The sequence below is a fragment of the Ciconia boyciana genome, chromosome 7, assembly GCF_034638445.1.
Source record: "Ciconia boyciana chromosome 7, ASM3463844v1, whole genome shotgun sequence".
Classification (NCBI taxonomy): domain Eukaryota; kingdom Metazoa; phylum Chordata; class Aves; order Ciconiiformes; family Ciconiidae; genus Ciconia; species Ciconia boyciana.
The window spans coordinates 4,608,231-4,633,192 of NC_132940.1; the positions used below are offsets into that span (position 1 = coordinate 4,608,231).

The following is a 24,962-nucleotide window of genomic DNA, read 5'->3' on the forward strand; positions in this document are numbered from 1 at the left end:
TACAGCCTCGACCTTCCCTCCGCGGCCGCGAGTCCGCACGGGAGGCGCCGCTCCGTCCTAACATGGCGGCCGCTGCCTCCTCCTGCCCTGGCGGCCTGGGCCGCGGCTGCCTTTTGGCTGTCACAGCCGCTGCCGTAGGGCGGGGACGGAGCGGCCGTGGAGGTCACGGGGTGAAGAGCTGCTGGTGTGGTTCAGAGTTAACTGTGCCTAAGATGTAGGTAGGTCAGTGTACCTGTACCAGCCACAGATGTTACTTTCAGAGCAGGATACAGAATTGCTTAGAAAACACCATTGTTAAATGCCGTAAAAATAGCAGTTCCTTCTTTTGGGGAGGCGGAGGATGGAAAACGCTTAAGCACAAGGCTGGTAAGCAACTGTTTCAACCCTTCTCTAGGAGGGTCCGTTCCTCTGACCAACAGTGCAGTTAGGATTGAGAAGGGCTACATCAGTATCTCTTTAATTTATATTGTCTTTTTTTTTTTCTCTCCTCAGCCTCAGAGGCTGTTGTTAGTACTACCCAAAACCCACCAGACTCCAGAGGCTCATGGGTGGCAGTCTTCACCCCGCCAGCGAGGGGGTGAAGGAGGCCTGGCAGCTCGAGGGGCACTGCTGAACTGCTGCTCCCCAGCAAGCCTTCCATCCACCTGGCAGTGCGCGGGGCAGGCTGCCAAGCCTCCGCAGGCGGCCCTGTAATGACTGCCTGCGCAGTACGTCAAACGCCACCAGACAGGCACCACACACGTTCTTTTCATCTTATGTATTTCAGTACATGATATCTAAAATGTAGGAGTACTGTTTTGTTTGGTCTTTTTTGTTTCAGAAAAAAACACACCGAAATTCTTCCACTTGCTTTCCTCTATTATATTTGTGTCATAGGAAAAACTTAACTTTATTTAATGAGATCTTGCGTATGCCTGGTTCAGGATCTTGTCTTCTATAATACCCTGCCTCAGACACTCCAGAGAAAAGTCTAAGTACCTTACACTAAGAAGATGCGATTACTCTGTCCCTTTGCTGTTTCAGCACAAGAACTCCAGTAACTTTTGTGTCCAGCAGCCTCTTTTACTAATCAATTTGAACTGTTATTTTTTGTTAGCTGATTCTGTTTTATGAAGATCCTTACATTGCCTGTTGCTACTGGAATGTGCAGGATGGCGTTAAACACATCAGTGTTTAGGTCAGCCTAAGAGTGGACTAAGTAACTTGAATAATAGCTGTTAATAGGCATTGTATGCTCTTCTTTTTTGGCTATTCTGCTTTAAGATACATCTTTAATTTTCTGTTACTGATTGTACTTTGACTCACAGAGATTAAAATTGTGGTGGATGACATGGACAGTATTTACATGAGTATTTCCCCCTGTGGTGCTGTCCAGAATTGATAAAGGCTTGAGAGTAGACTTGGATTTCTGGAAACCCTTTGACTGTTTCCTTCACCAAAGGTTCTTAAAGAGATTTGGTTGCCATGGAAGATTATTGGAAATCCTTATTAAAAATAGAATAAGGAATAAAAGGTTTTTACAGTAAAATCCCACAGACTTCTGTGCTAGGATTTGTACTGTTGAGCATGCTCATTTTAGTTTTTTAATATTTTTGCTCTTTTATAATTTCTACTAGCTTTTGTTAATTTTTCTTTTACCTCTCTTCATTTGCTTACTGTTTCTCCTTTCTATAATTACATGTCCTTTCCCTTCTCAGGAAGTATCACATCCTAGTGTCTGTCACTTCCTACCAACCTGTACCCGGTTTCCTATTACCCATTTCACAGGAACACGTAATTCTGCATTTCAGTTTCTTGATTTTATATGCTCTTTCTCTGCAGATTCATCCTCTCACACACTTGCTTTCTTTATACAGTTTCTACAGGCAACTCCTTTTTTCCTGGGTTTATGCTACAAAAGCCAGGGAGCAGCAAAAGCCAGCTGCTTTCCAGGGAGCATGAAGCTAAGAGCAAGAACGTAGCCAGCAGGACAGGGGCTTCACCAGCCGTGGCCCCATCCCACAGTATCCGAGCAAGGCAAGCAGGGGAGGCCAGGGAGTTCAGCCGTGAGTTCAGATGGTCAGGCAAGTTCATGGTGATGAGGCAAGTACAAAGTAAAGCCCGGAAGGCAAACCGCCGGTCAGGGTCGGGCTCAGCGAGGTTAGCCAGAGTCAGGCACAGTCCCATGATCACCGGGCAGTTCTGAGGTCAAGCTGGGAATTCAGTCCCAGGTCACAGTCCAGATCAGTGGAGTCCGTGGCCAGGCACAGGCACGACTGTGACTCTGCTGAAGGCCTAGAGCTGAGCTTAAATAGAGTGGCCCATGGGCAGAGGGTGTGGATGGAGGCACCAAGTGAGGCCATTAAAGTCTATTTGTGCACTCAGGGCCCTGACAACATACCCTGTTTCAGTGGGATCATCTTCCATACATGCAAAAACTACTGCAGAGAACAGTTTTCCATGAGAGGGCTATACAGTGCAGACAGGAGGAAAGGCTGGAGTGTAATCAGATCCAGCCAAGGCCTAATACACCCCTGTTTCAGGGTTGCTCCTCATTCAAAAGCATCTAGAAATTATTATTCATAAGGGGTGCCTCCGCTGGAAAAGTGTTACAGACTGTTGATAGTGCAGGGAGCTTGGCTGAGATCTGTGGGAGAGGCACTTGCTTGAAATAAAAAGGCAGGCTATACAGGTTTGGTAATCTGGGATTATGTCAGAAGAGATTGGCTCACCCATGCAGTCCTGGCTGTTGCATCCATGTCAAATGGCTGACTCCGAATGACTGAGTGCTCACCCAGATAAACCAGTATCAGCACACAGCAAGGATCTTTATGAGGAACGTTACACTTAGGGCATACCGAATTCTACAGAGAACTACAATACAAATATATGTGGAAATCTGTGCAGCTATTTTACATCTTTCCAGTTGCAGCTACACAGGGGCACATCAGGAACACCACAGCACTGGCAAGCTGTGCTTGGAGTTCAGCTGGGGGGGTGGGGGGCAGAAGAAGTAGTAACAAAGGGAAGCCATGTAAATTACCTAGAGTTAAGGTAGTTTGGTTTTATTTTTTATTTTTCAAGCCTGGTTGGAAATTTCTTCATGAGCCGCAGCTGACATGAATGTCTGTCAGCAAATTCTGGTTTTGTGCCAATCAAAGATTATGACCTATATTAACATTCTAGAAACAGGGAAGACTAGCTTGGCATCTCATGCCAGGACTGCGGTTCAATCTCCTGCTGTCTAATGTCTGCTGTTACTACATTTCAAAGTCAGGTTAAATTACTTCTCACAATGGGAACTTATTTAAAATGTGTTCACTCTTTTTGATTGTGCATCCTTTGCCTTTTTGACAAAGCATCTGACAATCTCTCAGTAAGGGTTGTCTACCTTTCTTAACAAAAAAGAAGAATGGCATTTGCTACAATAATTTAAATTGCTAGGCTTAAAAATAAAATCTGATTCCTAAGGTGTTTTTTTCATTTTCAGTGGGACTTACATTATTATATCCAGTAATATGAACAATATTTAGTTCAGACATTACTTGGTGGCGTGCTCAAGAATGCTGCATATCCAGACACTTGAGTTTTCCCATACCTTGTGTGGCAGATATGCATGTCTCTTGTAGTTTAAAAATATTCTTACTCTTGTTGGAAAATCCTCATTTGGAGGACTGCATCTAAAAGGGATTTTCTAAGCACTAGGGAACAAAGACGTCAGAATGTAAAAATACCAAACAGTGACACTTGGTGGTTAGTTATGTAACTTGCACATTTCTTGCCATTAGAATACAGGAGATTAAAAATGATCCTCAGCTTTTCAGTCATATTTGGTAGCTTGACTGATATGGTTTATGGAAATCTGCACTTCCCGAGCATCTCTCAAAAGCTTTAGAAGCATCAAATAAGCCTCATGATATTCTGTGGCACTGAGGCATATTTGAATTTTTCAGATGCAGAGACTAGAAACTAACCAATTGCCAAAATGTGTGCAGTTAATTATTACACAATACAAACTGATTTGATACCTGCTGCATTCCCTGGGCCACACCTCCCTTCACGTCCTGTCATCATCTCTTACATCTTCCTGGCATATACACTCCCACTTCCTTTTGAATCAAGCTCTATGTGTATTGGAAGTTATTATATTTTCATGAAAAAGGCATTGGCTATCTCTCTGTTCCCCAAATGTGGCCAATTTAGCAGTTCTTATAATCAAATAAAGATTATTCAGCATAACTGAATACCTGAAAATCATAAAATATGAAGGAAAAAACCACATCATGATTCTAATGTGAACTCACGTTATCTGACTGGCTGAAGATTATCAGTACCTTGCTGGTTTCACGCAGGTTTGTGTTTCCTGATTGCACAAGACACGGAACAGGCTTCCAAAAACTGCAGGTCACTGGCAGTCAGCACTCGGTGTCTTGTGATTACTGCTGTACCCCCAGGGCCTGACGGCTCCTTAGAAAGATACCCAAGAGACCTGTGTCTGCTGTAAGAGCCATACCAATTCATTGCTTACTCCAGTCGGGTGTAAGAATGGTGGGGAGAAACAGCTTACTTGATTGCTTTCCAATCTCGCCATGAATTGCATTTTACAAGAGTAATAACTCCCAGAGCAGTGAGTGGTTGAGGTACAGAGAAAATCTTACAATGATCTGAAAAGGAGCTGTTTGGGCACATGATACTGGCTTACCTCCTTATTTCTAGCTGAGAAAAGCAGCTTGAGGAGATGGAAAGAAAGGATAAAACCAGAAACAGTAAAAAGAGACAGTCCTGGTGGCTGAAATACTCCTGGGGTCGCTGACCATTTCAAAATATTTCTGGTCTATGCACTTGTATTATTTTTGGTGAGGGCAGGAGGTACTGTTATTGGTGTTTTAGGTAAGGGGTGGGGGGGAGTAGGACAATATAGGGTATATAGGGTATGTCTGTATTGCACAGTTAGCAAACACAACTGACTATTGTGCATGATGTGTTGGAAGGAGATCCCATTGCTTTTTCTCTGAAGATGCTCTACAATACTTTCCAGGTCAATTATGCCCTGAGGGAAATGGGAGCAATGTCATGATGATGAATGTAAAATTTTTCGCTCTATAACTGAAGTACCTATTTTGTAAAATACTCTGAAATATTTTGTCTGGCTGTTATAGGAGATGAAAGTCATTATAATCTACTCGTTATCAAAAATAGTAGGAATTCTGGATATTTTGTGTATGAATTCTGAAAATTAATACCTTGTACGAGAGTATATTCATTGAAGGAGTCTTGTATTCAGGCTTTTCTGAAAGGTGGAAATATTTTTACATGGAATAAGCATCTTTCAAGTATTTTCACGTTTGATGGAAATACTTTCATCACTTGAGGCCCTTCTTGGAAGTCATTCAACTATGAGAACACTTGCTTTTAATAAAAGACTGTTTAAGCCAGTGGGATTCCTGGAATTCCTGAGCTGTTTATGCTCTTCTTTACACTTTTCTTAGCACATCTTAACTCAGTGAACATTTTCTTTGATCCCCACAGACTTAATAGTGGTAAGAAATAGTCATCTCATTAAAACCATGAAGGCTTGGACTGGCATTTCTAGTCTGTCTTACAATGAATTTTGTTTTGACTGGAGTAATTCTAGGGTCCTTGGTTACAAAATTTCAGGAGTAGTTATCTTAGCCGGTGTGATACAGTGAGTGTGTATATAGAGTACAAATGCATCTACACCTGTTACACAGAATAATAACAACAATGCAATTATTGTGTTATTAGTACATTTAGTTTATTATGGTAGTTTCAGAAAAAAAAAGCAGGTACTTATAAAAATATTAATTAAGGTTTATCATATGTCAGTGAAGTAGGCATTGATAAACTGAAACATGTTACTTTAACAATATTGTTGACACGAGTGATGTAGATCACACTTTATTACAGAGAACGTTAAATTGCAAAGTAGGAATCTATTGTAAGTCTCATGCGTAAAACAAATAAACAAAACCTAGACAGATTTTTATCTTTTATTGGAGAAAGAAGAGAAGGGGAAAGGAGCTGAATGGACAGAGAGGCTGCTTGGACTTGATTTCAAGCAATTGTTAAGTTACATGCCTCAGTACTCTTCAGAGCCACAGGCTCTGCAGAAACGTGTCTGCTTTTTAAATTAGATATGTGAGTGTCTCTGACCCGTCCACTCTCTCTAAATTCTCCTGGGGAAAGGAAATTCAATGTGCAGGGTCGAAAAGAGAAAGACAAGATAGACTATATGAGGACTACCTTACCTGGTCACCGCTTAAAGACCTAGAAAAGATGAGTGCAGAGAATGACAGATTATCTCTGCTTTGGTATAATGTAATTCACATGTTGGGGGGGGTCCAGGGAGGGTGTTAGATAAAAGATGGAAATAACGTCACAGAGCCAAAAGTCGTGATATCTCATTAAATTCCATAAAAAGCTATACTGGAAACAAAGCAGGTCAGAGGTGGAAAACTAACTACCTACATTTATAAAACAGATTGCGACCAGATCTTTGTAATTGTACCTTTTGGCTTCACAGAGCAGGAGGATAAATGGTTAACATCTTTAAGGAATGATCTACCTCAGTTATCTCAGGGAAATATTTCAGAATTGGGAGCTTTTATGACCAGTGACTCGAGCAGGATAAAATATTTACACCTCTACAACATCATTTTTCCTCAGTAAGACCTCACTTCCTCACTGTAACCTTCCCTCCTAGCATGCTCTTTCGCTGCCTCAGTTGTTTCTCTAACATTTGTCAATCTCGTATCTTTGCTTTTCTATTTCTGGCTTTTTGTTTACTTTCTCACAGATATCTGCACTTCTGTTTTAGTACTTACCTTTTTTTCAGTGAACAAGGTCACAGGTGAAAGTGGGCTTTGGCAATTTCAGTATTAGCTAGCTGACATTAATTGACATCATGGAACTGTTTGCACTGTCATGGTAGCAGCTCCTGGCTTTACAAGTTCACATGTATTAAATTTCTCAGATACAATTTCAGTTGGTGCCAGTAACACAAAATTCAGTACTGGGATATGAACTATGACAGATGTATTTGTCACAAATAAATCCACATTCACACGTTCAAATCCTCTTTCCACAAGTGCGTTGAAAAGGCAGTGCAATGTTGTGACTTCTAAGGCACCGGTTTGGCAGGTGGTTTAGTGTCCCAACAAGACCGTTTGGTTTGTAGATTCTGATCCTGAGAATATCCTTGCACTTATTTAATACTGTGCACCAAATAATTCCAGTTTTCACTGCAGCCTGGGATTACTCCGTGAGTAAGCTCATGAGCATGTTTTTTTCAGGATCAGGGAAATCACAAACTTAATTTCTAAAAAAAGTAATCCCTTTAGATTGATTCTGTGCCAGGGTACTGGTATGTAGTCTTGCACGAGAAACTCATTCTGGTAGTATCTCTAATCTCTCTAAACACAAAATAATTTTCAAAACTCTATGTTCTATTGCACCTATTATATACCATTATCTTATTATTGAGAAACGTTATCACCAGTATAGACGATTCACTGAATAAAATGTTATTAACTTTTTCATTATTTTTAAGTGGAAAATTCACAGCTAAGTTATTAAAGTGTATTCCTTTCTCAGCATCTGTAAGTCGGTGTGAAAAATGACTAGAAGGCATGTTTTTAAATGGAGTATTTAAATAGTAGTCTCTAGTTGAAGAAGAAAAGTCTGTGTTCAAAAATAGAAACACTAGATGAAAATGTCATAGCTATCACTTGCTATTAAATAACACATAAATGTCTGAAACCCAACCATAGCTAAACAGAGTAGCATAGCTATAGGTATGTAAAGCATAAGATGAATTGTTCTGATACTCACCGCAACATTTATATATTAAATAAGGAAGTTAGCATGCACCTGTCAAAACTGAGTTCAGATTTCCCATCATTTTTATATCAATGTAATTTTTCTTTTTTTTCTTTGAGAATAAGCTTCAATTTGCCTACAAATTTTGAAGGCATTTTCTTTCATGTTCGAAGGTTCTCTTGGTATAGCATATTCCAAAGAGTGAAAGCCAACTCCTACAGCAGGGGGGTCGAGCCTCTTTTTGACAGATTGCTCTCTTCGAGCAGTGCCAGGGAGGTTACAATTCTTTTTATTGGCATTTCTAACAAAATTACATTTTCCACTTGGATCATTTTTTACAATAAAAGTTACGATTGTCTGATTTTACTAGCCATTCACTTATGTTTCCATTTAAAGAGATTTCTCTCTTGCTTTCCTGATGCTCTTCACTGACAGCTGGTCTGACATGTTTTGCTCTTGCATAGGAACCGGGTTCACAGCACTTCTGGTAGCTTAGCTCCTCATTTTAGCAGAACACTGTGAAGCCAGCCTACGTATCCAGCAGCCAGCAGCCACCACTCTTACATCTCAGGACGGAATTAGGTCACAGCTGGGACACACTGAGAGTTCATAATGCAAAACTCCATCTCAGCCGAAAACCCCCTGGTTTGTGTCAAATGCCATCACATAGGCCCTGCTCCAAAACACTGCCAGGAAGTGTTATTTCACATCTTCAGACTTCTCAATCCCATCTTTATACTTCCCAGGCCCAGTTTTTGGTTAGGTAGGCTTTTGTGGAGTAGAATAAGAAAAGTTATTTGTAAAATTGGGAATTAATAATGCAATAATACGAGTGGTTGGCATGAGCAGACCTGTTGGCTTTGATGGGACTAGTTGACTATGCACAATAACTCGGGCACGTAAGTGTTGGCCAGCTCAAACTCCAAAGCCAAAATGACAAGCTTATTACCAGTAAACAGTATTACTTGCACTGTAGTTGTGCTTTAAGGCCTCAACCAAAGATCTAGCACCAAAAAAGCTCAACTTATAATTAGACAAAATGGATCCAGGCTTGCAACTTTCAGGCATGTACTGGGACCAAAAAAGTTAGCAAGGCAATAGAAATGGCTGGCCATGGGCAATCACGTTTTTACTGATTTAACGTACAAGTTTAAGAGATTTCCTTCTGTCCGTTACCTTTCTCAAAATATTCTGGAGCTATGTGAAGGGAACTTCACTATTATTTAACAGTCTTTCTCTGGCAAACAGCGTATGGTCAAATTCAATGAGTTAAGCCTAATAAAATCTCAGTTTCCCTGTTAAAGGCTGGGTGCTGAGTGAAAGTGTGAGAAGACTGCAGATTCCCTGCTGTCCTGCGTCTAGCTGTGCCTGGGGACAGGGAGAAGTGCCTTGAACTGTAATGGTAACTGAGCAGTAATAGGGTTAGAGTGACATAAAAAAATGAAACCAAAATCCTGCTTATTGAAACAATGCAGAATTTAGCATCCAGTTTCCAAGACCAGCGTGTCTGTTAGGTAAAGGCAGAAGTAACTGCAAAAGAGCCATAGCGCTATGCGTACAGCCCCTGGCAAGTAAAAGGAAATCTGGGCTCATTTCACCTTTACAAAACGCCTAAAATCTTTTTGCTATTATGTAGTTAGAGGGGGTTTCACCTCTGTATTAAAACCATTCAAATCCTTTTTTGAGTTAGTACTAATCAAATACTCGAGTGGCCTAGCTAAAAGAGATTTCATGTGCTCAAATCAATTTTCCAGCGTATAAACATTCCTGTCTAAAAATCACAGCAGTAACTGACATCTTTGTTAGCAGCCTTCATGAATTTAACATGTTGAGCGGAGTAGTTGGGAAAAGGTTGGAGAGAAAGAGCTATGCTCAGATATTTGGGGAGTCCATCGGGGTGAAGCATTTTACTGGAACAGCCTGGAGAGGATGCCACCGCTTACGCTGTGTCAGTTCTCTGGATAAAGAAACGGCTACAGCTTCTGCATCTGTCAGTCTGGCACCTTTAATAAGTAATTAAATCACACTGTAGATTTGTATACATACTTGGATAAATAATAAATGACAGCTATCACACTGGCGTGCGAGCACGCCTGCGTACCCAGGGCAGGAAATCGCATACAGTATTTCATTTGTTGCCAATTTATCTGTAACAAAGTGAGGAAGATGCCCTGGGGACTGGTGACTAACAAGGAGCATTGTTTACGCTACAAATCCCATCCGGTTATTAGTCTTTGAAAAGTGCTTTGTTTAGCTTATCAGTGCTTCAGCAGGAATGCCGGGGGCATTATTTTTGTTCTAAGTGTATTTCTGTTCCAATATTACTGACTCCCACTCCACCCCTCCATACGAGGTTATGTGTTACCTGAGGGCTGAAAATTAGGCATGTGCTTCAATGTCTTGTTGAATCAGGATCAGGATGGTTAACGCTGCACAAAACCAAGCCCTGAACAGGTTTCCATATTAATTCTGCTGCATTACATTGGAGAACATCTTTACAGAAATCGAGCCTTTCTTAAGGACCATAGAGCATAACAAAAAATAAATACCTTATGAAGTATATATGCCCATCTGTTAAAATTATCTTAGCAAAATTCTACACTTCACTTGATTAATTGGCTAATATTGTGTTACACAATCTAATTCTGCAGTTACGCAATTCCAAAGTATCATCACAAGTGTCTGGCAGGTTTTAAGTCTGTTTCACAACAGTACTGATAAGCTGCTACTCTATCAGATGATCAAAATATCTGTAGTGTGCCCTTGATCAAGTTAATATTTAAAAATAGTAATGCAGTTTTTTTATTAGGTTCAGGTATCTTTTCAATTATGTTAAACGTCTTTTGGGGGGAGAAGATTTATTTAGATATTTTAGAAAGGGAGGGCTGTTGTTTTTTTTTTTTCCCAGGAGTCCTCTGCTTTTTTAGCAGATTTGCTTTATTGGGGGGGGAGGGGGGAACCCACCACGTTTCATTCATAGCTGTAATTTAGAAAACCTGACAGACCCTTGCCATTGGGCAACCAAGTTAATAATTGACAACGCATAGCTGGCCTCAATGAATGATTCCACACCAACGCTGTCAGCTGGTGTAACCTACTCAGCTCCTCTCAAACATTTCTGGAAAGAGGAATGGTAAGCCAAACTTTATGTAGGTCTTCTGAACCACGGTAGGAAGCGTTCATTCGAATGATTGCGAATAAATAGTTGAAGTATTTATTTATACTTTTAATAATTGGATTACTTTTGGAAAACTTGCATGAATCAATTCTTCCCTTTAAAATATGTCATATTTTTAATTTGCTTGTGATGAGGTTAAATATGTATTGTCAAATAATGAGCTGTCCTGTGTATCCTCCCTGATCATCTTAATTGGCCTTGTAATTGAGACACGGAGCAGCTGCTCCCCTATCACAGGAATCTGACCAAGAGGTCACACAGCATCATGCCTTCCTAACAAGTTTAAACCTCAAAGCAAGGTCTGTTTTACTTCTAAACGATGGCACATGTTCATGGAAAAATGAATAAATATTTGTTAGCACTTGAATTTGCTAAGTGCTTTTAAAATTTAAGTTCTTCTCTTCAAACATGCTGATGAGGATGGACTCATCACTGATGCTTTAAAACTAAATTTCCATGTGGTAAAACTGAAAGATGTCGTGAGCTGAGCTGTGTCATGGAGAGGAAGGTTTCTGGCTTCGTAATCAAGGACCTGATCACTACTTCATGCTTTTCTTTTGCATAAAAGTATTAAAAACTCATCAAATCTAGTGGCAGCATTTTAGAACAATAGGCTTAATTTTGCAGAGTTCTACTAGAATTACTTTCTGAAATGCTCAGCTTTCCTTTTAAGCCAGAAGATCTGTCTGGATTTGAAAAGATCTCCTTTTTCTCAAAAAATCTGACTGTCACACAGGGAACTTGTGGGCTTGAACAGCTTCAAAGCCTGGCCCCTGATGAGGTACCTATGTGGAGAATTCTTTTGCAGATTTGACCCCCAAAGCAAGTAATGCCTGTGGTGCTCACTGAGAAAGGAATACAAACCTAAGGACCTGATTTTAGAAGAACTTAAAACTGTATTTAGAAATAAGCATGGAAACTTCCCCTGGTCTTTGCCAATCAGCAAATTTAAAATTTGACATGAAGCACTGCACATTGGCCATCCATTGCAACTCCTATAATCTTAATGTAAGTCTTCAAAAGCCATTTCTGTCATATATGAGCATGTATGTCACAGTACATTCAGCTCACTGTCTTGCTAGTTTGTTGAAGTGAGTGGGTTCATTTTCCCTCAGTATTTTTGCACAAGGAGTCGCTTTCTGTCCATTAGCTAGTTCGGGCATGTGGTCTGGTGAAAACTGCTGCTGGTCTCCGCTGGTGTGGTGAGGAGGGTTTTCTCACTGGACATGGGGGTTGAATCTCTTTGGTCAGTGAAAGCACTACGCCAGCATTCACTGCGTGGGCGAAAGCTTTCACTACTGAGAATTAATTAAAAGGTGACCAGTGCCACTCCTTGAAAATCCTGAGCCCTGCCCAGTTCTTTCAAAGAATACTCCTGTGCGCTTGAGAGGATGCTGGGTCCCCCAGCTTGACACCATGATGGAGTTTTCCTTGCAAATGGTGGGAGTTTAGACATAACCTGTGTGGTCAGTCTTACCGTTGGCTAGTGGTAGGCATCTCCAGTACTTGGCGTGGGTGATTTGGGCATTATCCTTACATGTCTCACTCTCTCTGTGCTATATAAGGTGCTCGGGAGTCGTAACTCCAGAATAGGGAATTCATGGTGGGACGGATGCCCAAAAGGTAGGTATTGTGGCACTTAAAATTTGAGGTGGCAGAGTTTAAGGCTTTCTCTGGATCCTTGGATTCTAAGTCCATTTTTCAGAATAATCTGCTTCTGAACTTTGGGTGTTCCCCCCCCCCCCCCCATTTCTTGCAAATGCAGCAAATTGAATTCTACTGGACTATACATTTTACCATCCCATTCCGGCCGTAGCATGATTCCCAAGAACATATGGGTTAGAAACACCAATATTTTAGGATTTGTAAAGATGAATCTTAAAAGCTAATATTAGGTGTTCAAAGTAGTATTAAGAAAACTGTACGGAAAATCTTGACTTGGGTATCTTCCTTCATATAACCCAACGGGAATACTGTGGTTTCAAGTATGAGGAATTCTTGAGCTTCCATCTGTCTCTTAGACTTGTGAACAAACTCATTGCAAACCTCACCAGTGTGAGCAGTACAAATCCTGAAGGAGCGTCCACGCTTGGTTTTCTGTACTATAATTTGTGGCCCTCCCTAATTTGACTGCAGCTAATCAACAATTACTGGATGGAACATGATGTTTCTGGTGACAAATGGTGCGAGTTTGCCCCACTTCTCTCAAAGCAGAGATGTTCCTGGCACAGGAGCTTAATTTCCAGATGCTACATAGAAAACTACTTCCATAGTCCCCTTTTTATTCATCAAAGCTGCTTTACAGTATCAGCATGGCATTATCCAGGCCTGGGATTTTCAAAGGTGAGTCGGGCACCAAGATCCAAATACAAGGCTATGAAATAGTGACTTTTATGGGCACTCTCAAAGTTTCCAGCCTAAGATGTTCACAGGAATGACAATTTTAATTACTGTTTGTAATTACATGTAGAACTACTGTATGAGAGGAAGCTCCCTAAAAATTGTCATTTTAGGCAAAGTTACACTAAATATTTTATCCTGTTAAGACTATCTAATGCCATCAAAAACTCACAGCCTCATGACACGAAATACTAACTGCCATAATCGCTACTTCAATCTCTAATTCAATCTGCTAGTTTAAATGTTCAAAGGCTGGCTCAAGATTTTGGAAGGGGTAAATTAATTCTGGCGGACTTACAGCTATGTCAGGATTCATCTGTCTTCTCCTTCTATCAGATCGAGCTGTGTGGTCCCTTATAACGATGATAAAGCCAACTCAAACACCATTTTGAGTGCTTGGACTAAATAAATCAGAAATTTGATTATGTGCACATAATCTATTAAAAAGAAATGAAAGATTTGGCATGTTTTTCCTAGCCTATCTATTCAGGACAAGACTAAGCCACTGATATCTTTGCTGAAGGTGACTCCAAGTCTCTTTTTCCTCCCAAATGCCATGCTGATGGCCATACCAGGTCAAACCAGGGCCATCTTGCCCTCTCTGCAGCAATGGATGCCTACAGCAGAATAAAGAAACATTAATGATGCTTCCCCAGAACATTCTTTCATTCTCTAGCAATTATGGTTCAGGAACTTCCTCAGTCAGAGGTACTACCTCTGCATTTAATAGTACTTGATGCCCAGTGCCTGTTGAACTCAGAGATTTCTAGCATCCGTAACAAGAACATCCCCTGCTTAACTGTACATGTAAAGAGCTGCCTTTTTTTTTTTTTTTTTTGGCCCTCAGAATTTGCCACCTGTTAGTCATACTGGCAGAGCTGGCTGAGTTTCCCACCTTGCTTCATTCAGTAAGAAAGAGAGAGATTACAAGAAGATAAAAAATGCTGCTTCGTGGTACTGAGTTTGAATTATTTTCCTTCATTGTATACCTGCACATATTCTTCACCTAGTGCCATTAGCAGAGGATCATTGCCTGGTTCTTTGCTTTAATTCATAGAGTCCTAACTCTAACTCAGATGCTCCAAGAGCATTTTCAAGGTCTCAACAGCAACTTGCCCTCAGCTGACGAGTTCCCAGCCCCGTTGCGTGGTAGCTTACCTCAGCAGCCAGAACTGGTATCATACGGCAACACAGCAACAGTCAATTTTCCTATTTTCTGAACAGCACAAACTCTGTTTCTGCAGACTTGCTCATTAAGTCAGCAGAAGATGAGTCATCTGGAAAAAAACTATAATAATTTGTCCCCTAGGAGTCATATAGTAAGTTAATTATGGTACAACACATTCTAATACAAAATACATGAGCGGTTTCAACTTGTTGAGGTTGCAAAGGGCAAGAGAGCTTTTCAAAATTTCCATCGGTTATGGTCTGGGAATGCTGGGTTTCCCTTGACTCAGTATCTCTTGCATAATCGCAAACACATTTGGTTCCCTTTGTTGTATGAGACAAAGCTAAAGAAATGTGTGTTATTACTTTGCAAAAATAAAGAATAGATACCTAATCGGCTTATGTCATGTACGCAGTGTTTATAAACACAACTGCTCTGGGGCAGTTCCTCAGCTGACGAAAACTATTACAGCTTGTATCAGCTGAAATAATGCTCTTCCGAATCTGCAAATACCCCATCGCTATTGCATGGGAAGTCAAAATACAGGAATGGGATGTGCTGTATGAATTTTCGGTAGCATTGTGTTAAAACCTGCTTGCCTGGAGTTCAGCTGTCGGTGTACTGGACTTGAATCTTATCGTTATGTTTTAGTTATTCATATCCAGTCATCCCAGCTTTGTGGGGCTGTTGTGTGGTTGATATCTCAGCAGGAGATAATCTTATCAGTGCATAGAGAGGAAAATCTGAAAACAGTGTCAACACCTTCAGCATCTGAAATTTTTCTGTTGAGAATCAGAAACAAATACAGCTGTAACTTCACAAACTGTAAAGGAGAAAGACTTTTTCCAGTAGCTATGGCACATTGTTTTAAAACCTCCGGTGCTTCTTATTTACAGATCCTCGTTACAGGAAGGCAAGACTGGCATTAAAGATGTGGATTTAAAATTAGTAACTTGGTGAAGTCGTCATTTTAGACATGGCGGTGGCAAGAGACCCCGTTTCCTGCTCATTCATTTGGCAGACCTACATGACGACCTCTCTCTTCTTTCTTGGAATTATTACATTAGAAAAATTAATCACTTAAAGAAAATCTTTGTTGTCAAATGAGCTTGAATCTTCACAGGCACTCAGGATCTTCCAGCATTTGACATGCAAAATACACAATCTGTTCCATCTTCTCTTTATCAAAACTTCTATAAATAGGTCAAATACTTGGAAGAGCATGCATTGATCCATCATGTAGACAGGTGCCAAGCAGGTATTTGGAAAACAAATAAGCAATCCAGATTGGGCAACAAGGGACAGCAAGCATACAGTGATGCTGTAAACCCAAAGTAGGCCATCATCTCATCTGAATGTCTTACTTCAGTAATGGAGAAATAATACCCATTCCATAGAATGATGCTCATTAAGAAACATGTGAAGTTCATCATTTTTTGATCAAAATAAAACTGTAATTGACACCGTCTCCTGTTAAACCGCGCTAAACATGCATAGGTAGTGGAGGACAGTCAAGAACCTCAAGACTCTGCCTTAAAGCGGAGGAACTTCCCCGGCAGCTCCCTCCCAATTTCAGAAGCGCTCCTCTGTTTCTGGGACTGATAGAAACATTGAAATAACTTCATCTTGAGAAAGAAAGGACACTAACCACATTATTATTACATTTTCTTCAAAGACTGATCTCATTGTGGTTATGGCAATCGAACATATGGTCAAACGCAAGTTTCTCCATGGTGTGCCAAGACAAAGTAGGCAGGTCCATCATCCATTACAGATTGGCTAGTGCATCATAATAAAGGTAGCAAAAACTTTCAATGTGGTAAGGAATCAATATCAAGTAAGAACATTTTTTTATCTCCCACTGTATCAAACAATCCTGGCATAGATGAATACACTGCCAAATAGATTTTTACTGCTTTCAGGCAATGATTTAGGAGCAAAGACTGGAAGACCGACGTACATCCTTCAGCCTTTCCCCTACAGAAATATAATGCAAATGTGCTTCAAAATGCCTCTTTAGCATTTCAGAGGCTTACAAAATTCTTATCTTCCCGCTCTAAAAACAAAGCTCAATATTATTCTTAATTACAGACTTTGCTAAGGAAGGGTTGTTTGGAAGCAATCTTTTTAATTAAATAAAGGAGTCTTTTTGTTACATAGCCTATGGGACACACCAAGGACACCATTCTGCCACCCAAGGAAGGCAGAGAACACACCGGTCTTTATTTCAGCACATTTAAGTGATAGATGTAACTACAAAGGAGGAGGAAAAAGATCCAAAAGCTACTGAGGCAGACTTCGGGTGCTGTCTGACTAATAACGACAGCTAGACAAGGCAGTGGTGCAAGCTCGGGTGGCTTTCAGAATATAAACATTATCCAGTGGTGTGTGGATGTATCACTGGAAGCAGAAACGTGGCATCATGATCTTACCTCTGACACTGGTCCTTTCTGTAGGATTACACAAAACACTTCATTTCTTTGTGCCTCATTTTCATTATCTGCTGAAGTACCGATTAGTTATGTGTGACATCTGTACTTAGTTTCTGTGACTCTCTGCTAATCATAGTAAATTATTATTAATGAACTGAATATGTCCATCGAAATACTAATTTATTGAAGACTCTGTACTACTTCTCTTCCAGGAATCGCTCCAAATTTGGCAACCTAGTAATCACAGTGACTTCAGCTGCCCCATCTGCCTCCAGACAGCTACTCTCCCAGTAGAAACCAACTGTGGACATTTATTCTGTGGTAAGTTTTCTGGATTGACAGTGCAGTGCTTATACAGGCTACTAAATAAAGCACTCTTCTTACAGAAATCTCTAGTCCTATGTAACAACCAGGACCAAGCCCTTCTCCCTGGAATTAATGTAAGTGCTCTCACAAGCAGCAGCAGAAGTCCCATCTTTATATCCCCCAAAAAAATCAGTAACAGTATTTTTATTTGCTCATTGCTTTCACATCTACAAGGTGCCACTTTTGAAATGCCCAAGAAGTCTTAAGACGACAAGAAGCAACAGATCATCTCACAGGATACTGTTAAATTACAACACAAGCTCATGGAATGGGTAAAAAGCACCAGAAAATCACACAATTTGTATTCAACTATGCAAAAAACCCCTGTTATAAAAATCAAGTCTAATAATCACACAGTTTGTAACTGTGAAAGCTCAAGATGTAACAAACATGAAGTCTTATCTTCACGCATGAACTCACTTCTGGGAAGACAGCTTGTCTTTTTAATCAACAGCATAAAAATCCAGCTATCCCATGAAATTAATTCTGATTGTATTTATATTGGTGAAAATTGAGAGTAAGACACACTGGACTTAGGTCTGATTCTGTCCCACAGACTTGCTTCCCATGTGAAAAATTTGCCTGCAATAAAGCAGAAGTGATCTAGAGCAAGAAGGCATGATTACATTGGCTTGTAGTCCTGTAAAAGCTTTCTACACATATTAAACAATTCAAAAAGTGAGTTTCTAGTCATGTATAAACCTTCTTTTAATCTGTTTATTGTTTTTTGAGTAAATTTGTGTGGTCATACAGGGGAAAAAAAAGTTCAAAGACATCTCATCGCGATGCATGCTCAGTAACTGTTTATTCCAGTCCAGGATCTGTCTTAACAGGAAAGGGACAGATCCAGATTGCAGGGTCCTTCTGTTGAGGCTGCCCATGGTGTGGTCTCCTGTCCTCACCCAGCACGCTTATAGTCACTGGATAATCTAAGTAAAACCATAATCCTCTAGATAAATGTGTCTGCTAAATGCCGCCTTTGAGGCTGCTAAGCCATGTGGTTAGGATTACAAAATTTAAATAATTTTTCAAAGGGAATACAAGGATGAAGTTTAGAATAGGGGAGGGAGTTACGTTCATAATTGCATTTATAAAGAGGATTTCAGGATTTTTAAGGCCCACATTCTGCACCACTAGAGCCAGTGGGAGCTTTGCACCTGCTCTGAAAGGCAGCAGGATAAGGCCACCGGCGTACGTGGACTGAACATTTTCTCTCAGACCTCCGAGATACATCGTCCAGTCAATTTACAGGTGAAGTTTACAACCTCACTGCCCCAGCTGCTTATCAGGTTCCTTGCTGAATGCTCTCATCCCCACAGCAGGGCTGGCAGAAGAGAACTGGAGTTCATGATCTGATGAGGCTGAAACTGCCCGTGAAGGTACTTCAGGGCTACTGTGCAGCCTGTATTATTACTTACATTATTACTAACCCAGTAATCTCTGGCAGAGGGGCAGGCAGGCGGCTGGAGGCAGTACCGTCTGATACTGCAACAGCAAGACACATCAGAAGACACTGGTCAGAATGGAGCCGTAAAGCTCCTTTCTACTGCTCTAGCATTTTACAGAGAGCTTAAAGCAAGCGCAAGTTATATTTACAAGCCATTGACACTTTTTTCACCATCTAAGAGTGTTATAAAAAGACCTAAGCATAAATGAGAACAAGGGACTGTGTTGTTAATGCTGGTGCAATAAAAGCACATTTTTATCTTTAGGAAGTGTCATTTTTCTCTAGATTGAAATGATGTTCACACAGCACAACTCCTCATCACCACTGCCACTATCTCCATCCTCTGAAACAACAACAAATCAGTGGATCACCAACAGCTAGGGACACTTTGTAGGGCCCATCTGCCTCCTGAGTGATTTAATACCTTAGGTTGTTTCATGTTTTTGTAACAGTTTTATAACATACAGGAAAAGGACGCTTTGAATATAACCCACTCCAGGACAAGCAGTAAGCATACGGCCTCAAAATGTGTTTCAAATGTCACAGTAAGTTAAAGTTTCAAGTACAAAGAAAGACAGACATAACAACAAAGATCATCAACTTTCTTCTTCTGGCCTGGTTAATTTTCCCTTTTCCGTCTGTGAATACGACATAATGATATGGACTTTATTTTTCCTTTATTCTGAGATCTGCAGAGGCGAAGTACCCTATACAAGCTTGGTATATATTGTTATCGTTAGCTGTCTATATTTAGCTCGGCTTTACTTTCCTCAAGTACATCATCATTTACACTCTGAAGCATTGATTCCAGTGCCATGCATTATATCACTATGTTTATATAGTAGAAGTGGCCTCTGTAACGTCTGTTTTTCATGTCTTAAACCAATAAAACTTTACATTGGGCTTATCAAAACCATTCGGCATAGATCTAAGTCTGTTGTGACTGAAATCAGTAATAAAACTTCTCTTGATGCCCTGTGGAACAGAGCTAAGGCAATGCTGAGCTCTCTTAATAAATTCCGCTCTGGTAAAAGTTTTATTTAAAAAATGTGGTCAACCCAGAGCTTTTAAAGAAGATTAATGTGGACTTATAAAAAATGTCTGATTTTATTATTAGTAGTAATTCATACAGTTTGTCCTGAAGTTTTCCTTTTCAGCTTCAGTTTGAACCATATGTTCAGGAAGTTCAACTGAAAAGCGATCCTTGAGCAATATTATTTTTTTCTAATTAACAATAACCACAGAGGTATTTTAGAGAAACCTACGAACTCCCTCAGAAGGTTGTGTAGCAGGCTAGATTAAAACAGGATTTTGTCTATTTTATGAAAAATGCACTGAAGACCAAATAGGTCAACTTCAGAGGAGTCCTTCCTTTCCTGTTCTACTAAACAAAGGATTCTGCACGCAGCAAATTTTAATTTCCACAGGCTTCTTTTTTGAAAGCCCTTGAAGAACTATGGGATCCATAAGTGCCCCATCGTCCTCACTGGGACTGAGCACAGGCACAGCAATACAGCCGTGCGGATCACGATACAGGATCTGGACCCCGAGGGTCAAAGCAGTTCCTGAAGCCAGGCACGATGTTTGCCAAATGCAAAAGTTCAAGCGAAAGCTGGAAGCTGGCTGCCAGACTGAGTTTATACATACCACAGGGGGATTTAGATATAAACACAGCCATGTGCCCAGCCAACTGGTCTGTATATGCAAACAAAATAGAGGAGTCGTAAAGAAAAACCCTGCACTCAAATGAAAACAGAAGTAAAAGGCACAAGTCAAAGCGAGGTTCATAAGAAGTATCTTTGGGCCAAATTTAACATCCCTAGTCCTGGTATGTAAGATGTAACTGAGAGCATCATGAACATTTTTAGACTTCATTTCAAACAGTTTCTCCAATATTCCCCTTTTCAGTGACAACAGACAAAATAGGTCTGCGTGCAGAAAACCCCTGCACTGAGGGCTCCTGAAGACTTCTTGTTATAATACGGCTTACAAGAAACTACTTGCTGGTTATTTTTAAGAACAAAGAGCATTGTTCAATTCAATAAGACAATTCCATCAAAATGGCAGCGCCACGTTCTGCTGCTGTTTTCACTGGGGTCCTTGTCAAATTTGATCAGTTTACATGTTGAGAGATTTTTTTTTCCTGACCTGTCACACTGCGCACTGCACCCAGGAGCTGAAAGCCAAGCTGTGCTGCTTCTGATTCGATGCTATTTATGCTTTGCTGTTTTTGCCGTCAGTGCCAGCACTGACATTCATGTGTGTCAACCACTGCTGTCAGTTCTACGTGCAGTCTAATCTCACCGTCCTCAGACTGCCCTCTTTCACACCTGATACCTTAGTATGTTGTATTGGGAAATCAGCAGTTGTCTGGGTAAGAAGAATCAAAAAGAATGTAGCAACTCGCTCTTCCAGAGCTACGCAGTTCACAGGGTAACAGAGTCAAAATATAGTGGGGGGGGGGGGGGGGGGGCAAACAGACAAAATAGCCCAACGAATGATACTTCACCACCATGATATATGTTGTGCCACCAGGAATCTGCATCACCAGGCCGTCCCTCAGCTGTGCACGTTGGTTTATTTGGGCTAACTGGCCCTCATAATCCTTAAAAGTCATACTAGGTCTGGAGGAACTCTACCGCAGCCAACGCTGTGCTCTGAAGGGTGCCTGTATTCCCGAGTGCTTCAGCCACAGTCAGAGGACCTTCAAGAATAAGATGCCATCCACAGGAAAAGAAACTGAATCAAAGCCTCCTGAGGAGGTCCATGTATCTCTGTGTATACCAGTGCAGAAGAGCTAAGGCTCCATTTTTACACAGTCGCTTTGCAGAGTGAAACCACATATTAAAATGAAAGCAAAGAATTACATTCATTTTCACAGTCAGTTGTAGAAAGAGGGTTTATCAGTTCTGATAACTTCCTTGTAAACATTAAATATCCTCAAATATATTTAATGTATTTAATACAACTTTTTTTTTTTTTTTTTTTTGGTAGGTTCCTGTCTGATCACATACTGGAAACATAGTCCCTGGTTAGCAGCAATAACCTGCCCTCTCTGCAGACAAAAGGTAAGACTTACCTCCCTTGTACACATCTGCGTTATGACACATACAAAATGACAAGCTTGAGCTCTTAGGATGAACTTTATTTATCCTCTGATTTTGCATTCCTGCAGCCATTTGCATTTATCATTTGACACGTGTCATATCAGGCAACTCTGTGAAATATTAAACAGGCCTCCAGCATTTTACTTTTGTATAGTTTATTGAATCTCTGGGACAACATTCCATCAAAAGCAATATGGAAGTTCCTAATCTCATCTGACCCCGGTCAGAGGCTGCCTGTTGTACTGGAAGGTCAGACACCGGTTATAAAAGGAAAATGTTCTTGTTATTGTGGAACTGCTGGAGCTGGACAAAGGTCCAGTTGCGAGAGAGAGACTATGGAGAGACACATACTACAGAATGCTATCTTTGAGACGGGAGATTAAAATACACCGTGCTAATGCCGATCTTCTTTTCTTATGAAGGTGGTTCTTCTGGATAACGTCTCTTGTGAAAAGCAACAAGATAAGCCAAGTAAACAAGTTGTACAGGACATTAGAGATTACAACAAGCGTTTCTCAGGGCAACCTCGACCCGTAAGTATTTATAATCTATATTTACCTAGTTAGTAATGCATAACACGTAGAGGATTGAAAGAGACCCAGCAATGAAAACTAGTTTGTATCATTATATGAATTACCTTTCCATGCACTTACTGGCGATATCATAGTGGAAGCATTACCATCCACTGCTGGGTCCAGCACCTTCTAGGAAAGGTGCTTCTTGGAGTTCCTAGCTCAGAGGAGTCCTGCAGTCATCCTGGCAGGGAGGAGAAAGCAGTGTGGGATGAAATACAGGAAGCAAAGCAGAACTAGAGATGGTCAGGCTGGAACTTTCAAATATGAACTCAGATTTGAACTCCAAGATTTTAACTTGCCTCTAAAATTTCAACTCAGATTGCAGCTTAGAAAGCAGCTGGTTTTTTTCCCCAGGTATTGCCAAATTCAAACAGGCCACACTGGCTTTGCACTTTCTTAACGCTGGAATCCCAGCTGGTACAGAGACGTGACAGGCAGTGGAAATGATGTGAAAGATGAGGGCTGCAGGCACAAGTGAGGCCCATTCTTGACAGGGTGTAGAACATCACCAAAGCACATCTTCCTCTCCTGCCACATCCTGGTAGGGGGCCTGAAAGGACCGTGGAGTCTCTTTCAATCTACGGACTAAACTAAGCACTGTGGAGGGGAATATTATTTTTCAACCCAACAAAGTGGCATTAATGAAAAGGAATAATCACTCAGTCCTATGGTTCCTGTCCACACCAAGGCGAGACTTGAGGCCTCATTTTCAAGCATTCATAGACTACACTTGATGCCAGATTTTAAAGACAAGCATATACTCAGTGCAGCCATTAAAGCCCATTTTCCACAAGGATTCAATGTCAAGCATACTACTTCCTTTTCAAAGTGCTGGGGCAGCAGGGATTCCTTTTAGAAGTGTGCCTCTAGATACTGCAAAATAAGTGAACGGTGTAGGTGGATTTGGACAGCACAGAAAGTTTCTGCACTCAAGAGATTTGAATCTAAAAGTGCTTAAGAGACACAGTGAACTGCAAGAACTGCAGGCATCCGAACGCAAAATAATGTAACTCATCTGAATATTTAGTTTGCAGATTACCTTTATGACATGCCTTTATTCCTGACTCTTGCCTTGCGAGGAATCTTCACCTGGGGTGGTCTCGTATGGATTTTTGTCCTAAGAGTTGCTGTTTGCTCCTTTGGAACTATCATATGCTTGTCTTCTCCATTTGACATGAAGCCTGGGCCTCTCTGTAGGATGCTTGGAACAGCTGACGACATGGTGGTTGTTTTCCTTCTTTTAATTTGCATGATAAACATTTGTCAGCAAATTGCATCTAATGGGGTAAATATGGCAAGGTCTGCAGCTCAGAGCATGCTGTCAGAGTCCTGACTGACTCAAACTTGGATTCCTTGGTCAAACTTCACAAGCGATGACAGGCTTCTCTTTGATTTGGGGCAGTGCATGATGGATTTGTCATTCTGCTGCTGACAAAGGCTGAAGCAGGCCTCAGCAATACTTGGCATGGCCAAGTGATTCGATGTGCAAGCGCTTGGAAGGCTAGTTTTACACTGTAAACTTGCTAGACTCTTTCATGCTGCATTTTTCTGTAACTTATCTTCATACCAAGTGCCTGAGTTGAAAATGCCTAAAGCTATGAACAGAGCTTAAAATTACAATGCCAATCAACTTGCAGTTGAAGAGTTTTAGAACTCTTGAGCTTTAACATTTTACATCTTGGCTCAATTGGAATAAAATTTTAATTCGAGAACTTAGCAAACTGTACAATTTGCTAAGTCTTGTATAACACAAGGAATGTTAGATAGTATCACTACAAAATCTTGTATCGGTGCTTTGTGTTATCACAGCTGATTATACATCCATTGGAAAACAGATTTTTTACAGCTCTGAAATGAGTACAGTCCTGATTTTAAAATGGATAATATGAAACTGGTAGTAACTCTGGCTTGGAACAAAAATGCAACCAGAAAGTAGAAGTATTACAAGGGGAGAAAAGCATGAAAAAATCAGGCAAGAAATGTGAACAAATCTCCTTGTAACTCTTTCGTATAAGCCTATGCAAGGTACATAGCTTCCCTGAACTCTCTGCATCTAAGCTTCAACAAAGTCACCATGACTGTTTGCTTCCTTTCTAGACTTCATACACTCCTTGTGATTTCCTTGTAAGCCTTGGTACCAGTTCAGCCAGAGAGATCAAGGCCAATTTTATGATGATGATATAAATAGCAGGAAGTTTATGGAAAGTTTGCCGAAGTGGGGGGGTGGGGTGGGTGCATGTCTGTTTGTGTTGAGCTGCAAAGAGTTAAAAATGCTGGTACAGTGCCACACATCTGTCCCTGTACAATCTGTACATTTGCTATGTATTTGGAGTCAGTGGACTTCATTTTTACATACGGATTGTATATTAAAATAGCTATATTACAATTTATGAATATTTATTGTTCACAATACACCGGTCTCCAACTGGTTTTTCCTTCTACGTATTTTCAGCTGACATATTTTATTGTGC

The 24,962-nt window shown here is 40.6% G+C and overlaps 1 protein-coding gene across 1 annotated transcript; it reads left to right on the top strand.

Moving 5' to 3' along the window:
* Positions 1-62: 62 nt before the first annotated feature.
* LOC140654086 (E3 ubiquitin-protein ligase RNF170-like) lies at positions 63-24,706 on the top strand. The gene is made up of 6 exons (XM_072867065.1): positions 63-134; positions 334-366; positions 17,209-17,317; positions 21,804-21,877; positions 22,339-22,449; positions 23,519-24,706. The coding sequence occupies exons 1-6, from the start codon at positions 63-65 to the stop codon at positions 23,822-23,824; spliced, it is 705 nt and encodes a 234-aa protein (XP_072723166.1). The 3' UTR covers positions 23,825-24,706.
* The last annotated feature ends 256 nt before the right edge of the window (positions 24,707-24,962 follow it).

Excerpts from the sequence above, each read along its gene's own strand:
- LOC140654086 (XM_072867065.1), top strand. The coding sequence starts at position 63 with ATGGCGGCCGCTGCCTCCTCCTGCCCTGGCGGCCTGGGCCGCGGCTGC. Across the intron at positions 17,318-21,803 it reads CTGTGGACATTTATTCTGTG|GTTCCTGTCTGATCACATAC; the intron begins GTAAGTTTTCTG and ends TTTTTTTGGTAG. Across the intron at positions 21,878-22,338 it reads GCCCTCTCTGCAGACAAAAG|GTGGTTCTTCTGGATAACGT; the intron begins GTAAGACTTACC and ends TTTCTTATGAAG.